At 39.1% G+C, this 18,032-nt stretch overlaps 1 protein-coding gene across 7 annotated transcripts in view; it reads left to right on the top strand.

Annotated features, from left to right (window-relative positions):
- Positions 1 to 18,032, top strand: part of FOXJ3 (forkhead box J3) — a 197,712-nt gene that overhangs the window by 156,234 nt on the left and 23,446 nt on the right. For 5 of the 7 annotated variants that reach the window (XM_030823611.1, XM_030823608.1, XM_030823609.1 and 2 more), the window contains exon 6: positions 14,561 to 14,662. The exons of the other annotated variants lie outside the window; for them this stretch is intronic. In XM_030823611.1, the coding sequence (XP_030679471.1) occupies positions 14,561 to 14,662 (102 nt within the window). The remainder of the gene's footprint in view (positions 1 to 14,560; positions 14,663 to 18,032) is intronic. 7 annotated transcript variants of the gene reach the window in all.

The following is an 18,032-nucleotide window of genomic DNA, read 5'->3' as shown; positions in this document are numbered from 1 at the left end:
CTGGGGACTCCGGGAGGCAGTTTAGAGCTGCAGGCCAACGAGTGGGATATTTATCCATCAGTTCTTCCTTCTCATTAATTGAGTGATTCTTCTAGGGACTTTAGCTTTTCAGCACCTTTGGCTTGTCCTGCATGAAGCCAAAGCATGCTTCCCAATCAGAAAAAAAGCCCTGGAGGAGAAAGTTGCTGATATTTGTAGTAAGCAACCTTCAGAGTGTAGGTGGGATATGGGAGGGTTTGGGTGGTTTTTGCCGTGTCTTTACTTTTTTTCTATTGGTGGAGTGTGTTTTCAGACCCTTTGTTTTTGTTTTTTTCCTTTGCAGCCTCCTGGATTTTCAATTCCTAGCCCAGGGAATCCTTTAAAAGCATAGTTTGTCTCTTTTCAAGTGTGTATGTGCACAACTGTTCCTCTTAAATTAGTAGACTCACGGTGTATCTTTTTGAGTGTATTGTTTCATGTAATTGAAATAGTCTCTTCCTGGTCACTGCTTAGTGTGCCTAAGTTCCATATTCAGAGTTAAAAAATATAAGTGACGCATTCAACACTTTTACAGAAGAAGCTGGAACTCTGAATGTGACTATTGCATATGGGTAGTGATTTCAGATATTTACTGTGTTGTATGCTTAGCCCAGATAAGGTACTTTGAAAGAGTTATAATTAGGAAATAATGCACCTGTTAGAAATGTAAACTGTCTGAACATTTAAAGCTGCTAGGAGTGAGGATAGGGGTGTTACCAGTGGTAGAAAATGGAAATTGTAAAAAGAAAACTCCAAAACTTTATTTGTTGGAGACAAAGTCTCACTCTGTTGCCCAGGCTGGAATACAGTGTTGTGACCGTGGCTCACTGCAGTCTCGACCTCCTGGGCTCAAGCTATCCTCAACTGTTTAGCTTCCTGATTAGCTGGGACTATAGGTACATGCCACTATGCCCAGCTAGTTTTTCTTATTTTTGTAGAGACAGGTCTTTCTTTGTGTCAAACAACCTGGCCGAGACCTCCTGCCTTGGCCTCTCAAAGTGCTAGGATTATAGGCATAAGCCACCATGCTGGGCATCCAAAACTTTAGATTGCTTTGTGTTTTAACATCATTTAAAGACCTAAAGTTTCTGTTTAGGTTACTATTTTACCATGTTTTTGCATAGTAAGCGCAAAGCCAAGTTATGTTATAAAGTCATGAGGGTATCATTTTTATTTGGTACAAGATTTATGGGAAATGGTACAGTAGACCTCCCTGAGGGGGATACATTCCAAGACCCCCAGTGGCTGCCTGAAACCAGACAGTGCTGAACCCTATATATACCATGTTTTTTTCCTAAACAGGCATACCTATGATAAAGTTTAATTTATAAATTAGGCACAGTAAGAGGTTAACAACAATAATAATAAAGTGATACCACGACAGTCAATCTGATAACCAAGAGGGCTGCTGGTAGTGTATACAAAGTGGATGATATGATGGACAAGGGATGATTCATGTCCCAGGTGGGACAGAGTGGGGTGACACAAGATTTTATCACCCTGCTCCGAATAACATGCAATTTAAAACTTATGAATTGGTTATTTCGGGAATTTTTTTATTTAATATTTTTAGACCATGGTTGATCACAGGAAACTGAAACCTCAGAAAGTGAAACTGTGGAAAAGAGAGGACTCCTGAACTAACCTGGAAGTTTGGAGACCTAGTTTTAAAGGTGTATGTTATAACTTAGGATATGTATTTAATTTTTCTGGCTGTAGTTTCTTTATATAAATGTAAGTGGATTGTCAGCTGTACAGGCCTGGGAATCTGCTGTCCTACAAGTGCGAAGGCTCTGAGGTAGAGATGTACTTGGCATGGTGAGAAACAACAAGGAGGCTACTGTGGCTGGACAGTGTTTGTGGAGGGAGGAGTAGTGATAGGACTTCTCATTAGAGAAGTAAGGGGTGGGAGCAGGAGGCAAATTGTGCAGGGCTTTCTAAGCCATTGTAAAGACAATCTTTATTCTGAAGGAGGTGGAAAGCCATTGGAGGGATATGAATAGAGTAGTGATATGATGTGACTTAAATTTTAACACGGTCACTCTAGCTGTTGTGTAGAATATAAGTGGTAAGGGAACAAGGGCAAAAGATCAGTTAGGAGGAAATTGCCGTGGATAGTTTTGCCTAAAATCTTATAATGCATTGTTATAAAAGTTGTATGGAGGAGAAGAGGCCAGATCTGTCAACTCACTATCCTAAACATATTGGCCCTTGCGGAAAAATCAACACATTGTCTGCAATTATCCAGCTTTTTTTGGAACAAAGATGGAAGAAATACATATTACTTTTTCCTGAAGGTGTTTACAATCACCTGAAGGTGATTACAAGTATAATCAGTAAAAGAACTGGAGGATAGATGGATAAATAGAAAAGAGAACATTTTTCTAGGTGGAATACTCTCCATCTGGACATGTATCTGAAATTGTTGTCATGCTGTTACTTGTAATTCAGTTTCTCAATTATAATACCAGAGTGGTTTTGTTGATTAAGTGATTCCCTCACTGTGTGCCTTCCCTCTCTGAGGTGGAGTCTGAGAAAGAGTGAGGATTTAGTTAAAGGAAAGGGTGTAAGTGAGCACAGGAAGAATTGCAATCTACATGCTTACTCTTAGCTGTAGAACTGAATAAATGTTTATTTCAATTGGGAAAACTACTGAGTATACATTATGTGGGAGCACTGCATGTTGTCTCTAATATATATGCCTAAGTAGAATTTCCTGGGGGTTAAAAATGGTGGAAATCCTGTCTGGTTAGAGATGGAGATCATGAAAAGTTTCATAAGAGATCATTGTGATGAATGGGTAGGATTTTGTTTTTTTGCAACACTATTGAGGGATAGTTGTACAGTTAACTGCATATTTAAAGTTTATAAGTTGAGGAGTTTTGGGATCTGTACAACTGTGAAATTATCAACAGTGGCACATTAACATTTCATCATCCCCAGAAGTTCACTCCACTCTTGTCCCCAGGTAAGCAGTGATCTGGAGAAAATTGACATCCTAGCAATATTGAATATTCTCATCCATAAAAATGTTATATTTCTCCATTCATTAGGTCTAATTTAATTTCTCTGAGGAGTGTTTTTTGGTTTTCAGCATAGAGACATGGATGCTTCCAGTTAGATTTAATCCTGAGTATTTTGTTTTTCAATGGTATTGTAAGGATTTTTTTTTTTTTTTTTTTTTTTTTGAGGTGGAGTCTTGCTGTGTCACCAGGCTGGAATGCAGTGGCACAATCTCGGCTCACTGCAACCTCCGCCTCCCGGGTGCAGGCCATTCTCCTGCCTCAGCCTCCCGAGTAGCTGGGACTACAGGTGCACGCCACCACGCCCAGCTAAGTTTTGTATTTTTAGTAGAGATGGGGTTTCGCCATGTTGGCCAGGATGGTCTTGATCTCTTGACCTTGTGATCCGCCACCCTCGGCCTCCCAAAGTGCTGGGATTACAGGAGTGAGCCACTGCGCCTAGCCTATTGCAAAGTATGTTTAAATCCATTTTCCAATTGCTTGTAGCTAGTATATAAAAATATAATTAATTTTTCTATATTAACTTTGTATTTTATTATCTTGTTAGTTCTAATAGTTATTTGAAGATGCCTCTTGAGATTTGTCATAAGTAATTGTGTCATCTGCAAATAGAGACAGTTTTCCTGTTCCTCTCCTCCCCTCCACCCCAGATCTATATATTTGAAGGTGTGGCTCTTGCAGACAGCATTTATCAGTCTTGCTTTTTTAGCCTCTCTGAAAGTCTTTGCCTTTTCATTGAGCATTTACATTAACATTTAATGAAATCATTAATATAACTGATTTAGGTTTATGTTTTGTTTTCTGTTTGACCTCTGTTTTTAGTTTCATCTCTTTTCCCTTTTCCTGCTTTCTTTTAGATTATTTTGGATATATTTTAGTATCTCATTTTAATTTATCTGTTGGCTTTTTAGCTGTTCCTATTTATTTATTTATATCTAGGAATTTCAGTATACATCCTTAACCTTTTGCAGTCTACTCAGTTATTAGTGTATCACTCCATATAAATGTAAAAATCTTCCAACCATATAGATCCTCTTTGTTCTTTCCCTCACTATACCCCATAGTTGTAATATGTGTTACATCTGTAGATGTTCATAAGACAGTGTTACAACTTTTGCCTTAAATAATTTATATGATTTTTAAAACTTAAGAGGAAAACAGTCTTTTATATTTACCCAGTGTCTACCATTTCTGGTGCTTTCATTTGTTTCAGAAGGTCCAGGTTTTTTCTTTGCTATAATTTTCCCCTGCCTAAAGAACTTTCTTATAGTGCAGGTCTCCTAGCAACAAATTCACTTAGTTTTTCTTTCCCTGAAAATGTATTTATTTTGCCTTCATTTTTTAAAATTGTCTGTTTCACATATATATGTATATGATATGATATATAATTTTTTTTGCCCCTTAGAGATGGGTGTCTCACTATGTTGACCAGGCTGGTCTCAAACTCTTGGCCTCAAGTGATCCTCCCATCTCAACCTCCCAAAGTGCTAGGTGTGTGAGCCACCACGCCCAGCCTGCCTTCATTTTTGAAGAGTATTTTTTATTAGATATACAGTCTGGATTGATTATTCTGTTTTATTTTAGCACTTTAAAGATGTTCACTGTCTTATGACCTCCATCATTTCTGATGAGAAATCCACAGTCATTTCCCAGTCGATGTTTACCTGCATGTGATATGTAGTTTTTCTCTAGCTTTTTTCTATCTTTATTTTCAAGAATTTGATTATGATGTATCTAAGTGTGGTTTTTCCTTCCATTTATTTTTATGGGGTTTACTGAGCTTCTTGAATTTGTTAAATTTGTCTTTTACTAAAGTTTCAAAGATTTTAGTCATTTTTTCTTCTATTTTTTTCTGCCCTTTTCTCTCTTTGTTCTTCCGTAAATCACAGATATACATTAGACCTTTTGAGATTGTCCCACAGCTTTCTGAGGCTCTGTTCTTTTTTTCATAAGCTTTTGGTTCTTCAGATTGGTTACTGATCCACCGTTAAGTTTACTGATTCTTTACTTACTCATTTCCATTTCAATATTAAGGCCATCCATTGATATATTTTTCTTTTGGATATTTTTCCATTCTAAAATTTTGATTTTTTAAATTTTTCTCTTGAGATTTCCTTTATTATATTTCCATTCAAGTATTTTTTTAACTTTATTTCATTGAGCATAAATGATTATAATAGCTGTTTTAAACTCCTTGTCTCATAATTCCAACAACTCAGTCTTTTTTGGAGTGGGCATCTGTAGATTTCCCCTTCTGCCAAGAATGGGCTGTATTTTCGGTTACTTGTGTGCCAGGTAATTTTGGATTGTGTCCTAGACATTGTGAATATTATGTTTTTATAGACTCTGGGTTCTAGAATAATCTATAGAATATTGATATCTGTACTTCAGCTGTCTTATCTGTGTTATATTGTAAGCTTTCTCTTTCACCTTCTGTGAGCAGTGGTTCCAATTTCAATTTGATCCTTAAGCCTCTGCTTTGATGCAAATCTGTATATGCATGGTTCAGGCCTCAGCCTGGCACATTTGTGCTGTGTCATACACAGGATTATGGGATCTCTTTCAACTTTTTCTCTTATGGGATTCCCCTTTTTCTCTGGTGGCTGGCTGTGTTTACCTGGGGTCTTTTCCCTAGTTCCTCCTGATGGAAGAACAGCTTTAGCTGTCTGCACTCCACATCTATTGCCTAATCTTGGGGCAAAGCTGCAACAAACAGGAAACTCACCCACATTCTTCCCAAGTTTTGACTTACCTCCCCAACCTGCCTATTTTATTTACCCTTTGGAATGCTCAGGAAGCTGTTTTTTCTCACCATAATACTTTATAGTTATCAGCAGAAGGTTGGTCTATAGGGGTATCACACTGCCAAACAGGAAGTGGAACTCAAATAGGTATAATTAGGGAACTCCAGAAAGGACCTTTCTTGAGCTAACTGGTGCCACCAGATTAGATTCATTGGTACTTTCTTTGTCCAGAATTTCGGTTGATGGCTGCTGTAATAAATTATCCAAATACATTTTGGGATGCCTAGATCTATTGGCTTTACTGATCAGACTACTTTTCGCCTATTAAGAACATAGAATCAGTGCACCTATAAATAAAAATATGTACCATACTATTGAGTATATCAGAGTATGTGAAGAGAGTGCCTTTACTCTCTCTATCGAAACTGAAGTATTCATGAACAAATAATTAAAAGCTTTTTTTTGTTTGTTTAATTTACTGTTTCGTAATAGTTGAAGCTATGTGGGAGTACAGTGCCTCATACCGAAGCTGTCACCTTTCTTATTAGTCACCATTGAGTATTCCTTTGTTTTTACTTTGTTTTATTTTTAATTGACAATAATTGTATATATTTATGGGGTACAATGTGATGTTTCAGCACATGTATACATTGTAGAATGATCAAATTAGGCTAATTAGTTTATCACCTCAGATATCATTTGTGGTGAGAACATTTAAAATCCTCTCACCTATTTTGAAATATACAATATATTATTAACTGTAGTCATTGGGATGTGCAATAGAACACCAGAACTTTGTACCCATTGACCAGTGTCTCCTCTCTGCCTGTTCCCACTTCTGGTAATCACCATTCTATTCTCTGCTTTTATGAGTTTGGGGTTTTTTTAGATTCCACATATAGGTGAAATTATACAGCATTTTCTATCTGTGGCTGGCTTATTTCACTTAGCATAATGCCCCCTAGACAGAATTTCCTGTTCTTTAAAGACTGAATAATATTCCATTGTGTATGTGTACCATGTCTCTTGTCTTAGCTCTAGTACTAGTGATTTTATGAATCTGGGAGCATTGGAGTTAGGCGCATGTGTATTTAGGTTTGTTATATCTTCTTGTTGAATTGATCCTTTTATCATTATATAATCGTGTCTTTTTTTTTTTTTTAACTGTTGTTGTTTTAAAGTCTTTTTTACATGATATATGAATAGCTACTCCTGCTTGCTTTTGGCTTCCATTTGCTGGAAATATCTTTTTTCACTCCTTTGTCTTCAGTCTTTAAGAATCCTTACATGTTAGATGTGTCTTCTGAAGACAGCAGATACTTGGTTTGTGATTTTTTTTAATCCATTCAGCTAGTGTATATCTTTCAAGTGGAACATTTAGACCATTACATTCAACATTAATATTGAGATGTGAGATACTGTTCCAGTCATGCTGTTGATTGTTATTGTTACGTAGTGACTTTCTTTTCTTCCTTGTGTTATTGTTTCACAAGCCCTGTGAAGTTTATACTTTCAGGAGTTTCTATTCTTTTGCACATCAGCCTTTTGTTTCAAGAACTCCTTTTAGCATTTCTTGTAGGCAGGCCTATTATTGACAAGCTTCCTTAGCATTTCCTTTTCTGAGAGACTTTCTCCTTCACTTATGAAACTTAGTTTTTTTTTTTTTTTTTGTTTTGTTTTTGCTAGATACAAAATTCTTGGCTGACAGTTATTCTGTTAAGGAGTAAAGATAGGACCCCAAGCCCTTCTGGCTTGTAAGGTTTCTGCTGAGAAGTCTGCTGTTAGTCTGATAGGTTTTCTTCTATAGATTACCTGATGCTTTTGTCTAACTGCTCTTAGACTTCTGTCTTTCACTTTGACTTCACATAATCTGATGACTCTATTCCTTTGGTGATGTCCTTTTTGCAGTGAATCTCCCAGAAGTTCTTTGAGTTTCTTGTATCTCTAGCAAGACCAGGGAAATTTTCCTCCATTATTCCCTGAAATAGGTTTTCCAAATTTTAACTTTTTCTTCTCCCTCAGGAACACCTATGATTCTTAGGTTTGGCTCTTTTACATAATCCCATATATTTTGGAGACTGTTCATTTCTTTTCATTTTTTTTCTTTATTTTTATCTGATGAGGTTAACCTGAAAGCCTCGTCTTCGACTTCTGAAATTATTTTTTTCTACCTGGTCTACTCTGTTGTTAAAACTTTCTGCCACATTTTGTAGTTCTCTAAATAGGTCTTTTATTTCCAAAGTTCTGATTGGCTTTGCTTTAAAATACTTGTCTCTTTGGAAAATTTTTCCTTCATATCCTGAGTTGTTTTTTTAAATTTTTTCTGTTGCATTTTCACCTTGTATTTCTTTGAGTAAATTCACAATTAACTTTTTGAATTATGTTATTGTTGAGATGGAGTCTTGCTATGTCGCCCAGGCTGGAGTGCAGTGGCACCATCTTGGCTCAACCTCTGCCTTTTGGGTTCAAGCCATTCTCCTGGCTCAGCCTCCCGAGTAGCTGGGACTACAGGCACGTGCCACCATGCCCAGCCAAATTTTGTATTTTTAGTAGATATGGGGTTTCACCATGTTGGCCAGGCTGGTCTCGAACTCCTGACCTCAAATGATCCACCCACCTTCGCCTCCCAGAGTGCTGGGATTACAGGCATGAGCCACTGTGCCCAACCACTTCTAATTATTTTTGAATTTATTTTTGATTCAACTGTGTCTTTTCATTTCTTACCTTCCCCGGCCCCCCTCACCGCCACTACTCCAGGATGTAACTTTAATGTTTATAGTTTATTGTCACCCACCTTTGGCTCTGGGTGCTTTCTGTGGTGAAAACTCTGTATGAGTTTCTTGGTTACAGAGAATCTTTGTGTAGTGGCTTTCTCAGATGCTGGTTGTAGTAGCATTGTGCTGGATGTGTGAGCAGGCTCACTATCTCCAGTGGAGCTGGAATGGCAGAGGTCTCTTGAAGCTTATCTTGTTCCCCAGTGGTGTGCATTTAAAAATTTTCTCCTCCAGTACTTTATTTACTGAGTTGAATAGTTTAGGCTTCAGGCTGATAGGAGGTATCCACAGGTATGGCCAAAGGAGGTAGTAAAGGCAATACCCCTGTGGTGGGCAAAGTTTCCAGCCTTGGCAGAGGCTGCTAGGGAAGCTCTCAGTGAAATGCACTGAGGTCTTTTCAAGGGGAAGGAAGGAAACCACCAAAGCTGTCTTTCAGGCCAGCAGGAAAACAGTCACCTCCCAGTCACACTCCTGACCAGATGTTCCAGCTATTCAGATCAGACAGGCATCTCTTTTCATCTGCAGGAATGTGATGTTCCATATAAAGAGGGATTATGACCCTACCTCTCATGGAAGCCTGAATCTGGAGGGTACACCTCCTGTAAGGATGCAATTACCCCAGAGTGTTCCAGGAAGAGTATCTACAGATGCACCCATGCCAAGCTCTCATGGGGGACGCCCCAGCTGTGTCTGCAGTGATGGGCGAGAGAAGAAATCCCCTCCTTCAAGACCCTTCACGAGCACCAGGGCTGCCTGACTTTGGGGTAGAGCCAAACAAACTTCCCCCACTGAGCTTAGCACTGCACGTTTCTCTGATGAAAGAAACTACCCCACAAGTGGAAAGTTAAAGGACTTGAGGCCTGCAGTCTGGTTTCTTTTGTCTCATGAGGTGCTCCCTTAATGTAGTACACTCCCCGCCCCGCCCCTTCCCTTCGGAGTAGCAGTCCCTGAGGGCCAGACTATTGTGGAGCTTGCTGCTCTTCTGGGTGTAGCTGCTCAGTGGGGTTGCCCCACTCCAGGCTGGTGCTGGGGAATGTATGCAAGGGATTCAGTGATGTGACCTGTCCTCTAGTCTCCCAGCAGCGGGTACCAGCACCAGCTCTGATGGGGGTGGGAAGGGAGTTATGTAGACTATGAGATTTCCTTGGTTATCTCCAGGAAATCTCCTTGAGATTTGTGTTGGCTTTCTCAAATGCCAGCTTGTGTTGGCTTTCTCAAATGACAACTGTAGTAGTAATGTACTGGGCACGTGGACAGACTCAAGACCTTCTGGTTAGCCAGGGTGATACAGGCAATGATGATAGCTGAGGTCATGCAAAAAATTTATCCTTCCTCAGGGTGGTGTTATTGTCCCTGCAGATGTTGTAATGGGCTGTGCTGGTTGGCCTCAAGAGGTGATGCTTGCAAAAGAACACCAACTATGGTGGTAGTGGTGGGATTTGTGCTTGCCTTATGTTACCCAAGGTACTCTGGTGTCTCAGGCCATAGGTGGGGCCTTGGAGCTTCCCAAAGTCCCAGTCTGTTGTGTTATGCTACCAGGAGGAGTGAAGGGACAAAGCCAGATGGGGGCCGGGTCAAGCAAGTCTGCATTCTGGCTTTTCACATGTGGGTGCAAGCAGTGGCCCCACTGGGGGTCAGAGGGCAGTTCCGTGGCTGTCGAGATAGTGTTACAGGGTGAAGCACAGCTGCCTCTGATGCATGAAATAATCTGCATGGGGCATTGGGTGTAGCAAATGGCATTAAGCCCCACTCAGCTCCCACAGACTTGGCAACACAGATCTCACACCCAGTGTTCTGCTAGCGGCAGCTTGTTGGGTTGTAGGCAGCCTGCACTTAGAACTCAAAACTGCCCCAGGCTATAAGCCTTCCCAGCCAAGACAGAAACCACAGTTTTCAGGCCATATCCCTCCAGGTCTGCCTGCAAAGCAGGGACACCCAGCTCCTGCACCTGTGGCCATAGCACACTTCTCACTTGCCCCTCGGTTCTGGCCAAGGGGTTCCATCTGTACTCAAGATTATATCACAAGTCTCAGTTGGGAGCGTCTCTCAACCTGTGACCTCTGCCTGAATTAGCTGGCAGTCTTCCCTGAGATAGGATCAGGAATGGCTTCCCTCAGGGCCTGTTGGAGTCTGGGAATGGATGTAAAAGCATGTCGTGATGCCGCTTCTCCTCATATTCTCCCCACTGCTCATTAAGTCAGCTCCAGCACTGGGTAGCATTAAGGCATTCCCCCGTGGCCTGGATTGGGTTAAGGAATTTTATACCTGGGTAGGGTTAAGGCATTTCCCACTGGCCTGACTCCCTAGTGGGAGTATGTGTCATGGAGGAAGTCTCTCTCCCACTCAAGCTCTAGAGACAACAGTTTTCTACCTGCTTCATGGTGTAGGCTGCTGCCTGCCACTTATTTCAAAAGGTCTGCATTTTCTTTCAGTTTTTCTGTTAAGTTCCTGTGTTGCTTCTAGGAAAAAAGTTCACAGCATGAATCTCTACACATGATTTTATTTTTCCAAGTGGGAGGGGCATGTTAATCCCTTTAATCTACCATCTTGGAGAAAGAAAGAAAAAAAAGAATCGTTTTCTTAATAGCTTTTTTAGATAGTTTGTTGTTAGTGTATAGAAATGCTACTGATTTTTATAGGTTAACCTTGTTTCCTGCAACGTCACTGAATTTGTTTACAACTTTACTGAATACTGTTCTGTTTTTGTTGAAGTCTTTAGGATTTGATCTATGTAAGAGCATGTCAGCGGAGCCAATTTCACTTCATTGTTTCCTATTTGGACACCTTTTGTAGATAGTACCTGACTTAGAGAGTGTTTTAGCTTAAAATTTTTTGACTTTATGATGGTGCAAAAGCAGCACATATTCAGTAGCAACAGTACTTCAAGTACCTATACAACCATTCTGTTTTTCACCTTCAATATAGTATTCAATAAATTACATGAGATATTTAACACTTTATTATAAAATAGATGCTTTTGCTCATGTGTGGCTTAATGTAAGTGTTCTGAACATGTTTAAGGTAGGTTAGGCTGAGCTGTGATGTTCAGTAGGTTAAGTACATTAAGTACACTTTTGACTACGGTAGTTTCAGTATATGATGGGTTTATTGGGACGTAACCCCATCATAAGTCGATGAGCATCTCTAGTTCCTTCTCTTGCCTAATTGCTTTGGCTAGGCCATCCAGTACTATGTTGAATAGAAATGGTGACAGTGGGCATCCTTGTCTTGTTCCTGGTCTTAAGAGGAAAAGCCTTTAACTTTTCACCATTGAGTATGGTGTTAGCTATGGACTTATTATATATGACCTTTATTGTGTTGAGGAATGTTCCTTCTATACCTTATTTGTTGAGTGTTTTTGTCATGAAAGGATATTGAATTTTGTCAAATGCTTTTTAAAATATCTTTGGGATGATCCTTCATTCTTTTTGTCTTTGATTCTCTTAATATGGTGAATCACATTTATTAGTGCGTGTATATTGAATCAGCCTTACATCCCAGGGATAAATCCCACTTGATCATGGTGAATGATCCTTTTACTGAACTGTTGAATATGATTTACTAGTATTTTGTTGAGGGATGAGTATTTATATCAGCAGATCCTTGGCATCAGTAGCAGATATATTCTAGTGGTCATCATAGTGGCCAGCACTTACTGTGTTTCAGTTACCATGCTAAGTGCTTTACATGAAATACCGTGTTGATGTTCTTAACAGACCTCTAAAGGAAGTAGCATAATCTTCTTTTTATAGATGAGAAAACAAGTATAAAGTTCGAGTAATTTACATGAAATCAGAATACAAAAATTTCCCTTTTCCTACCAGAAGGGAAGAATGAGAATTAGTGAACCAATAGTTTAGACTGAGATGACTGAGTTGAGTTAAGGGAATATGAGATTTGTACCTTTCTAAAGTAATCTTCTGTGTTAACTTAATTATAGCTTGGTTGGCTGGCACTAAAACTGAGGCGTAAATAGAGTTGTTTTTATAGCTCTTCTATTTCACCTTGCTCTCAATGTGTACCTGGGACCTAAGTACTGGATTCTAGCTTGTAGGGGTAGCTCTGGTCTTTTTCAATCAAGATCCGTATTCTCTGCCTGAAGGTTGATTAGATTATCTGGAATGAGAAAAATGCTGAGGGATTAAAGGATAGATTAATTTCAGAAATGTGTCTTGGTGAAATTGCTCTCTCGCTCATCTGGTATGATCTTTTAGAAATGCATATACAATTAGGATCATGTGTGGGACAAATAGTTTTTGCCAGAGAGGGAATATATATGCAGCTAGCATCATAATCATAAATTACTTCTGTTTGCCCCTCTTTAACATTTACCATTGAAGTTGAAATTTTGAGGGCTCAATAAAGCAATAAAAACCATTTCTTAGGAGAGAGAGAGGAGTTATCACGATGTATATATTCAAAATTCTAATAGCAGAAAACTTTCCGTATTGTTTTTAACACCCATGTTAACTCTAAACAGTACATATGAAGTATATTTAGGAGATCGTTCAGTTGCTCTAGCGGAGGAGGAAAAATAAAACTATAACTGATGTACACTCACAGAAAGACAAATATTGTGTATTCTCACTCATATGTGGTAGCTAAAAAAGTGGATTACATGAAGATAGAAAGTAGATTGGTGATTATCAGAGGCCAGGAAGGGGAGGGGGAAGGGAGATGAAGACAGGTTGATTAATGGATATAAATATACACTTAGATAGAAGAAATAAGAACTGGCTGGGCATGATGACTCAGGCCTGTAGTAGCACTTTGGGAGGCTGAGGCAGGTGGATCACTTTAGGTCAGGAGTTCGAGACCAGCCTGGCCAACATGGTGAACCCTGTCTCTACTAAAAATACAAAAATTAGCCAGGAGTGGTGACACACACCTGTAATCCCAGCTACTTGGGAGGCTGAGGCAGGAGAATCGCTTGAGCATGGGAAGTGGAGGTTGCAGTGAGCCGAGATTGCACCACTGCACTGCAGCCTGGGCAACAGAGCAAGACTCCATCCCAAAAAAATAATAATAATAATAAGAAATAAGACCTGATGTCTGATAAATCAGTAGGGTGGCTGTAGTAAACATTAATTGATTGTATATTTCAAAATAGCTTAGAAGAGAATAATTTGAATATTCCCAGCATAAACAAAAGATAAATAAAATTTGAGGATATCTCAAATTTTTCATTTGATTATATGAATGTATTAAATTATCACATGTATTATACTCAAAATATGTACATCTAATATGTATCAATAAAAATAAATAGCAAAAGTTTTAAAAATCTGTAACTGGCTTAAACCAGAGATTTATTTCTCTGTCAGGTAGAAGCCCAAACTGATGGGTAGGTCAGAGATACAAACAGCTCTGTTTCACAAGGTCATTCAGATGTCGAGGTTCCTTCTAATCCTGTTTTTCCAGTATTTTCCCAGGGTATTACCCTCAGCTATTTATAGTTAAGCAAGATCACCACCACCATATCTGTCTTAAATCTGCAATAAGAGAGAAAGAATGAATGGTGGGCAAGCAGGTTTCTTTCAAAGACATGACCCAGAAGTGGCACACATCACTCCTGCCCACATCCCATTGGTCACACCGTAGTCACATGGCCACAAGTAGCTCCTCATGAATCTAAAAAGGTAGTCTGTGGCTGGGCAGACATGAGTAAATACTGTATCTATTACTGAAAGGGATGAGGGGAGAATGGATATTAGGGGATCATTAGCAATTTTCACTACAGAAGTTTGTTTATAATTTTTGTCAGCCTATCCTCCAGTAAATTAAAAGAGTTGTTAGAGAGTAGCCATACCAAGGGACTTTGTAATATCAAGTCAGTAGCATACTAAAATATAGTAGAAGAGATTTCCCTAGTGATTTAAATTCATTTTCAGAAACAAAGCACAAAACTGGATGTTCGAGAATTTGATGAGATCCCTTCAAACTGTGTTAAAGTTGCTGGATATATGAGCTAATAATTATTTATTTTGTTCTTGTATTTTAGGCCTCAACTCCATATAGCATAGATTCAGATTCTTTGGGAATGGAGTGTATTATTTCGGGAAGTGCCTCTCCAACTCTGGCAATCAACACTGTGACTAACAAAGTAATTTCATTTTTTTAAACATTATTGAAATGTCATTGCGTAGTACATTTAATTTGCCTTTGTAATGATAGAATCCTATATGGTTCAGTTTAAAGATTATATAAATTTGTCTACCCTATACATGGTAGCTTGAAGGCTAAATTCAGAATGTTTTGAGGTATGCACAAATTAGAACAAAATATCTCTCAGGAGAAATTGGAAAGTCCTTATTGAGAAGTTCTATACTCATTTAAAAATTCTTGGCTCTCACAATTTCCATTGATAGAATTTGTGAGCCATCATTTTATTGAGTCAGTTTGTTTCAGAATCATTAATTACCTCTCCAAATATGTGGTTGAAAAAAAGATTGTCAAATTCTGGGGAGTTAACAGAATCTAGTAAAATAAATAATTGGACAGCCTTATAGAGTTCACCGGGATGGTGGTCTACCTATTTTCATGATATTCAAGTCTAGGAATATAGCCAGAAATAGTACATGGTTGTTTGCTACATTTTGATGGTTGAGTCACAACTTTGTGATGGGTCATTATATACCTAGTGGGATACAGGTATATATCTGTCTCTTCTTTATAAGACAGTTTCTTAATCTTATTTCTCAAAACCCTAAAAAGAGTCTGGGAGGTTCATGAATCCAGTTTTGTTCATCTGTTTTCTTCCCTACTAGACCATGAGTACTCCAGAGCCATACATCTCTCATACTTATGCTTAGATTCTCTTTCAGTCTTGTTTTCATTTTCTCCCTCTAGCTTTCACCCTCTTTTTCTCTCTCCCTCTCTCTTTCGTTCTCCCACTTCATGCACACACATATATATGAACACATACACATATATCATTGCACTAATATGGTACTCCTAGGATCCTTTTACTTGTAGAAAGATAATGATTAAACAGATGACAGATTATAATCAGAGTGACATACTCAGATTTCTAGTTCAGAAAGGAAACTGGTAGCCTAGGCATAGAGGAATGATTCTTCTCACATGGCAGTCTCTGGAATAATTACATCACAGTCACTTAGAGAGAGGGTTTATGGGGCAGTTGAGGGGTGGGGGGTGGTGGTAGTGGTGGTAATCCCAGGATTCCATTGCAGTTCTACCAAATCAGTTACTGTGTCATTATGAATAGGGCCCAGAAATATGTACTTTAAAAAATGATCTCTAATGGTGACCAGCTAGGTGAGAATTCCTGGTGAAGTGGTTGGGTTAGAATCAGAAATACCTAATACTGCTCTGTGCAGTAGTCTAAGTGGTGATGAAGACCTAAACATAGATGATAGTGTGGTTACTAGGAAACGATTAGGAAGTAGTAATGCTGGGACTTTATGACCAAATAATGTGGATGTCAAAGGAGCTGAAGATTTTGGTTTTCTGCATCCAGATATGACAGAATACTGGTATTAGATTAACCTTTCTGCCTATCTGTGTAAAATACCAGACATACATAGCCACACACCCTTCCCCACCCACCTCCTTGATTGAAAAAAAAGAAGAGGGAGGTATTGGAAACTAAGACAGCCAGGGCTTCAGGGGTCAGGAGCCCAGAGAATAGGTAAACACATTGAGATAAGCTTTGTACATTTTCCTTTGGTACATTTCCTGACTCTCAGTGCATGGCATAGGGGCTACACAGAGAGCAGTAGCGTAGAGCAGTCATTCAACCAGGGAGACAAAATTGGAGTTTGGGGTTACCGAAGAGCCAGGGCTTGCAGAGCCGAGATCCTGAGGAATATCAGGGATGAATTCAACTTTTTTTTTTTTTTTTTTTTTTGAGACAGGATCTCACTGTGTTGCCCAGACTGGAGTGCAGTGGGATGATATCAGCTCACTGCATCCTCTGCCTCCCGGGTTCAAGCAATTCTCCTGCCTCAGCCTCCCAGGTAGCTGGAATTACAGGTGCCCACCACCGCGCCTGGCTAATTTTTGTATTTTTAGTAGAGATGGGGTTTCACCACGTTGGCCAGGCTGGTCTCAAACTCCTGACCTCAGGTGATCTGCCCGCCTCGGCCTCCCAAAGTGCTGGGATTACAGGTGTGAGCCACTGCACCTGGCTGAGTTCAACTTTTTGTAAGTAGTATCCACTTAAGGCATTTGCTAACTCCTAATTGTGTGTGCTAGGGCTCAGACACAAAGTAGTTTTTTGCTAACCAAAATTCAACACTCTCACAGAATAGGAGGGACAAATATTGTAGTTTATGGTCTTCAAAGGAGGAGAGAGCCATGGTAATACACCCTAGGCTTTCAACTTGATATCTGAGAAAAATTTTGTTCTGAGAGTAAGAGCAAACCAAAATAGATCAGCTCAACAGTTACTAGAGTGGTATGCTAATATTCTTTCTGCTGAAAGAAAACGGAATTCTCTTTGGAGGAAGATAACATCATCCAGAGCTTCTGTAATTTTCCGTAAGTATAAGGTGCAACATTCAGTCAAAATTTCCAGGCGTGCTAGGAGAGATAGTTCGAAATAACTAAACATGCAGTTGGGGAGACACAATGTAAACAAGTGATTGAATATTGATTGCAAAATAACTATAACTGATATGGTCAAGAAAATAGATGAGTTATAGAAAATTTACCAGACTATTGGAATTTATATGGAAGAATCAGGAGGAAACTTGAATAAACCCAGTAGATGGGTTAATAGCAGATCAGACACATCAGCAGAGAAATTTAATGAACTGGAAGATAGGTCTGTAGAAAACGTGCACATGGAAGCACAGAAAGAAAAAAGGATGGAAAGTTCAGAAAAACTTAAGAGGTAAATGGGACATGGGGAAAAGGTCAAACAAGGTTGTTTTTAGTGTGCAGGAGGAGAGGAAAAAGGAATAAAGAAGATCGTGGTAATAGATTTAAGCATGCCTTTCTGTAACTCATAGAACATGCAGACCAAATCAAAACAAGAAACAACCTCATTTAAAGAAATACAATATTTGGACTGGGTGTGATGGCCCACCCCTTTAATACCAGCACTTTGGGAGGCTGAGGCGTGTGAATCACTTGAGGCCAGGTATTCAAGACCAGCCTGGCCAACATGGCAAAAATGCATCTCATACTAAAAATATGAAGATACTATACTATATCATGTATAAGAACTTTATTACTGTACACTCCCATTTTTTTCTCCCTTTGATAGAAACCCACAATATGTATTTGTTATTTTTGCTTTAAACAATCAATGATCATTTCAAGAGATTTAAATCAGAAAAAAAAATGGCTTTACATTTACCCACATAGTTACCATTTCTGGTATTCTTTATTCCTTTGCGTAGATCCAGATTGCCACCAGCAACTTACACGTTTATTAGTTTGCTTGAAACCGTCCCCAAAGCTCACTAATGTTTTTTACTTTTTTACAGTAAACAACCCATAGTGAG

This window comes from Nomascus leucogenys, chromosome 12, assembly GCF_006542625.1.
Source record: "Nomascus leucogenys isolate Asia chromosome 12, Asia_NLE_v1, whole genome shotgun sequence".
NCBI lineage: Eukaryota > Metazoa > Chordata > Mammalia > Primates > Hylobatidae > Nomascus > Nomascus leucogenys.
The sequence above is the reverse complement of the archived record's forward strand: the minus strand, read 5'-3'. Positions and strand labels throughout refer to the sequence as shown.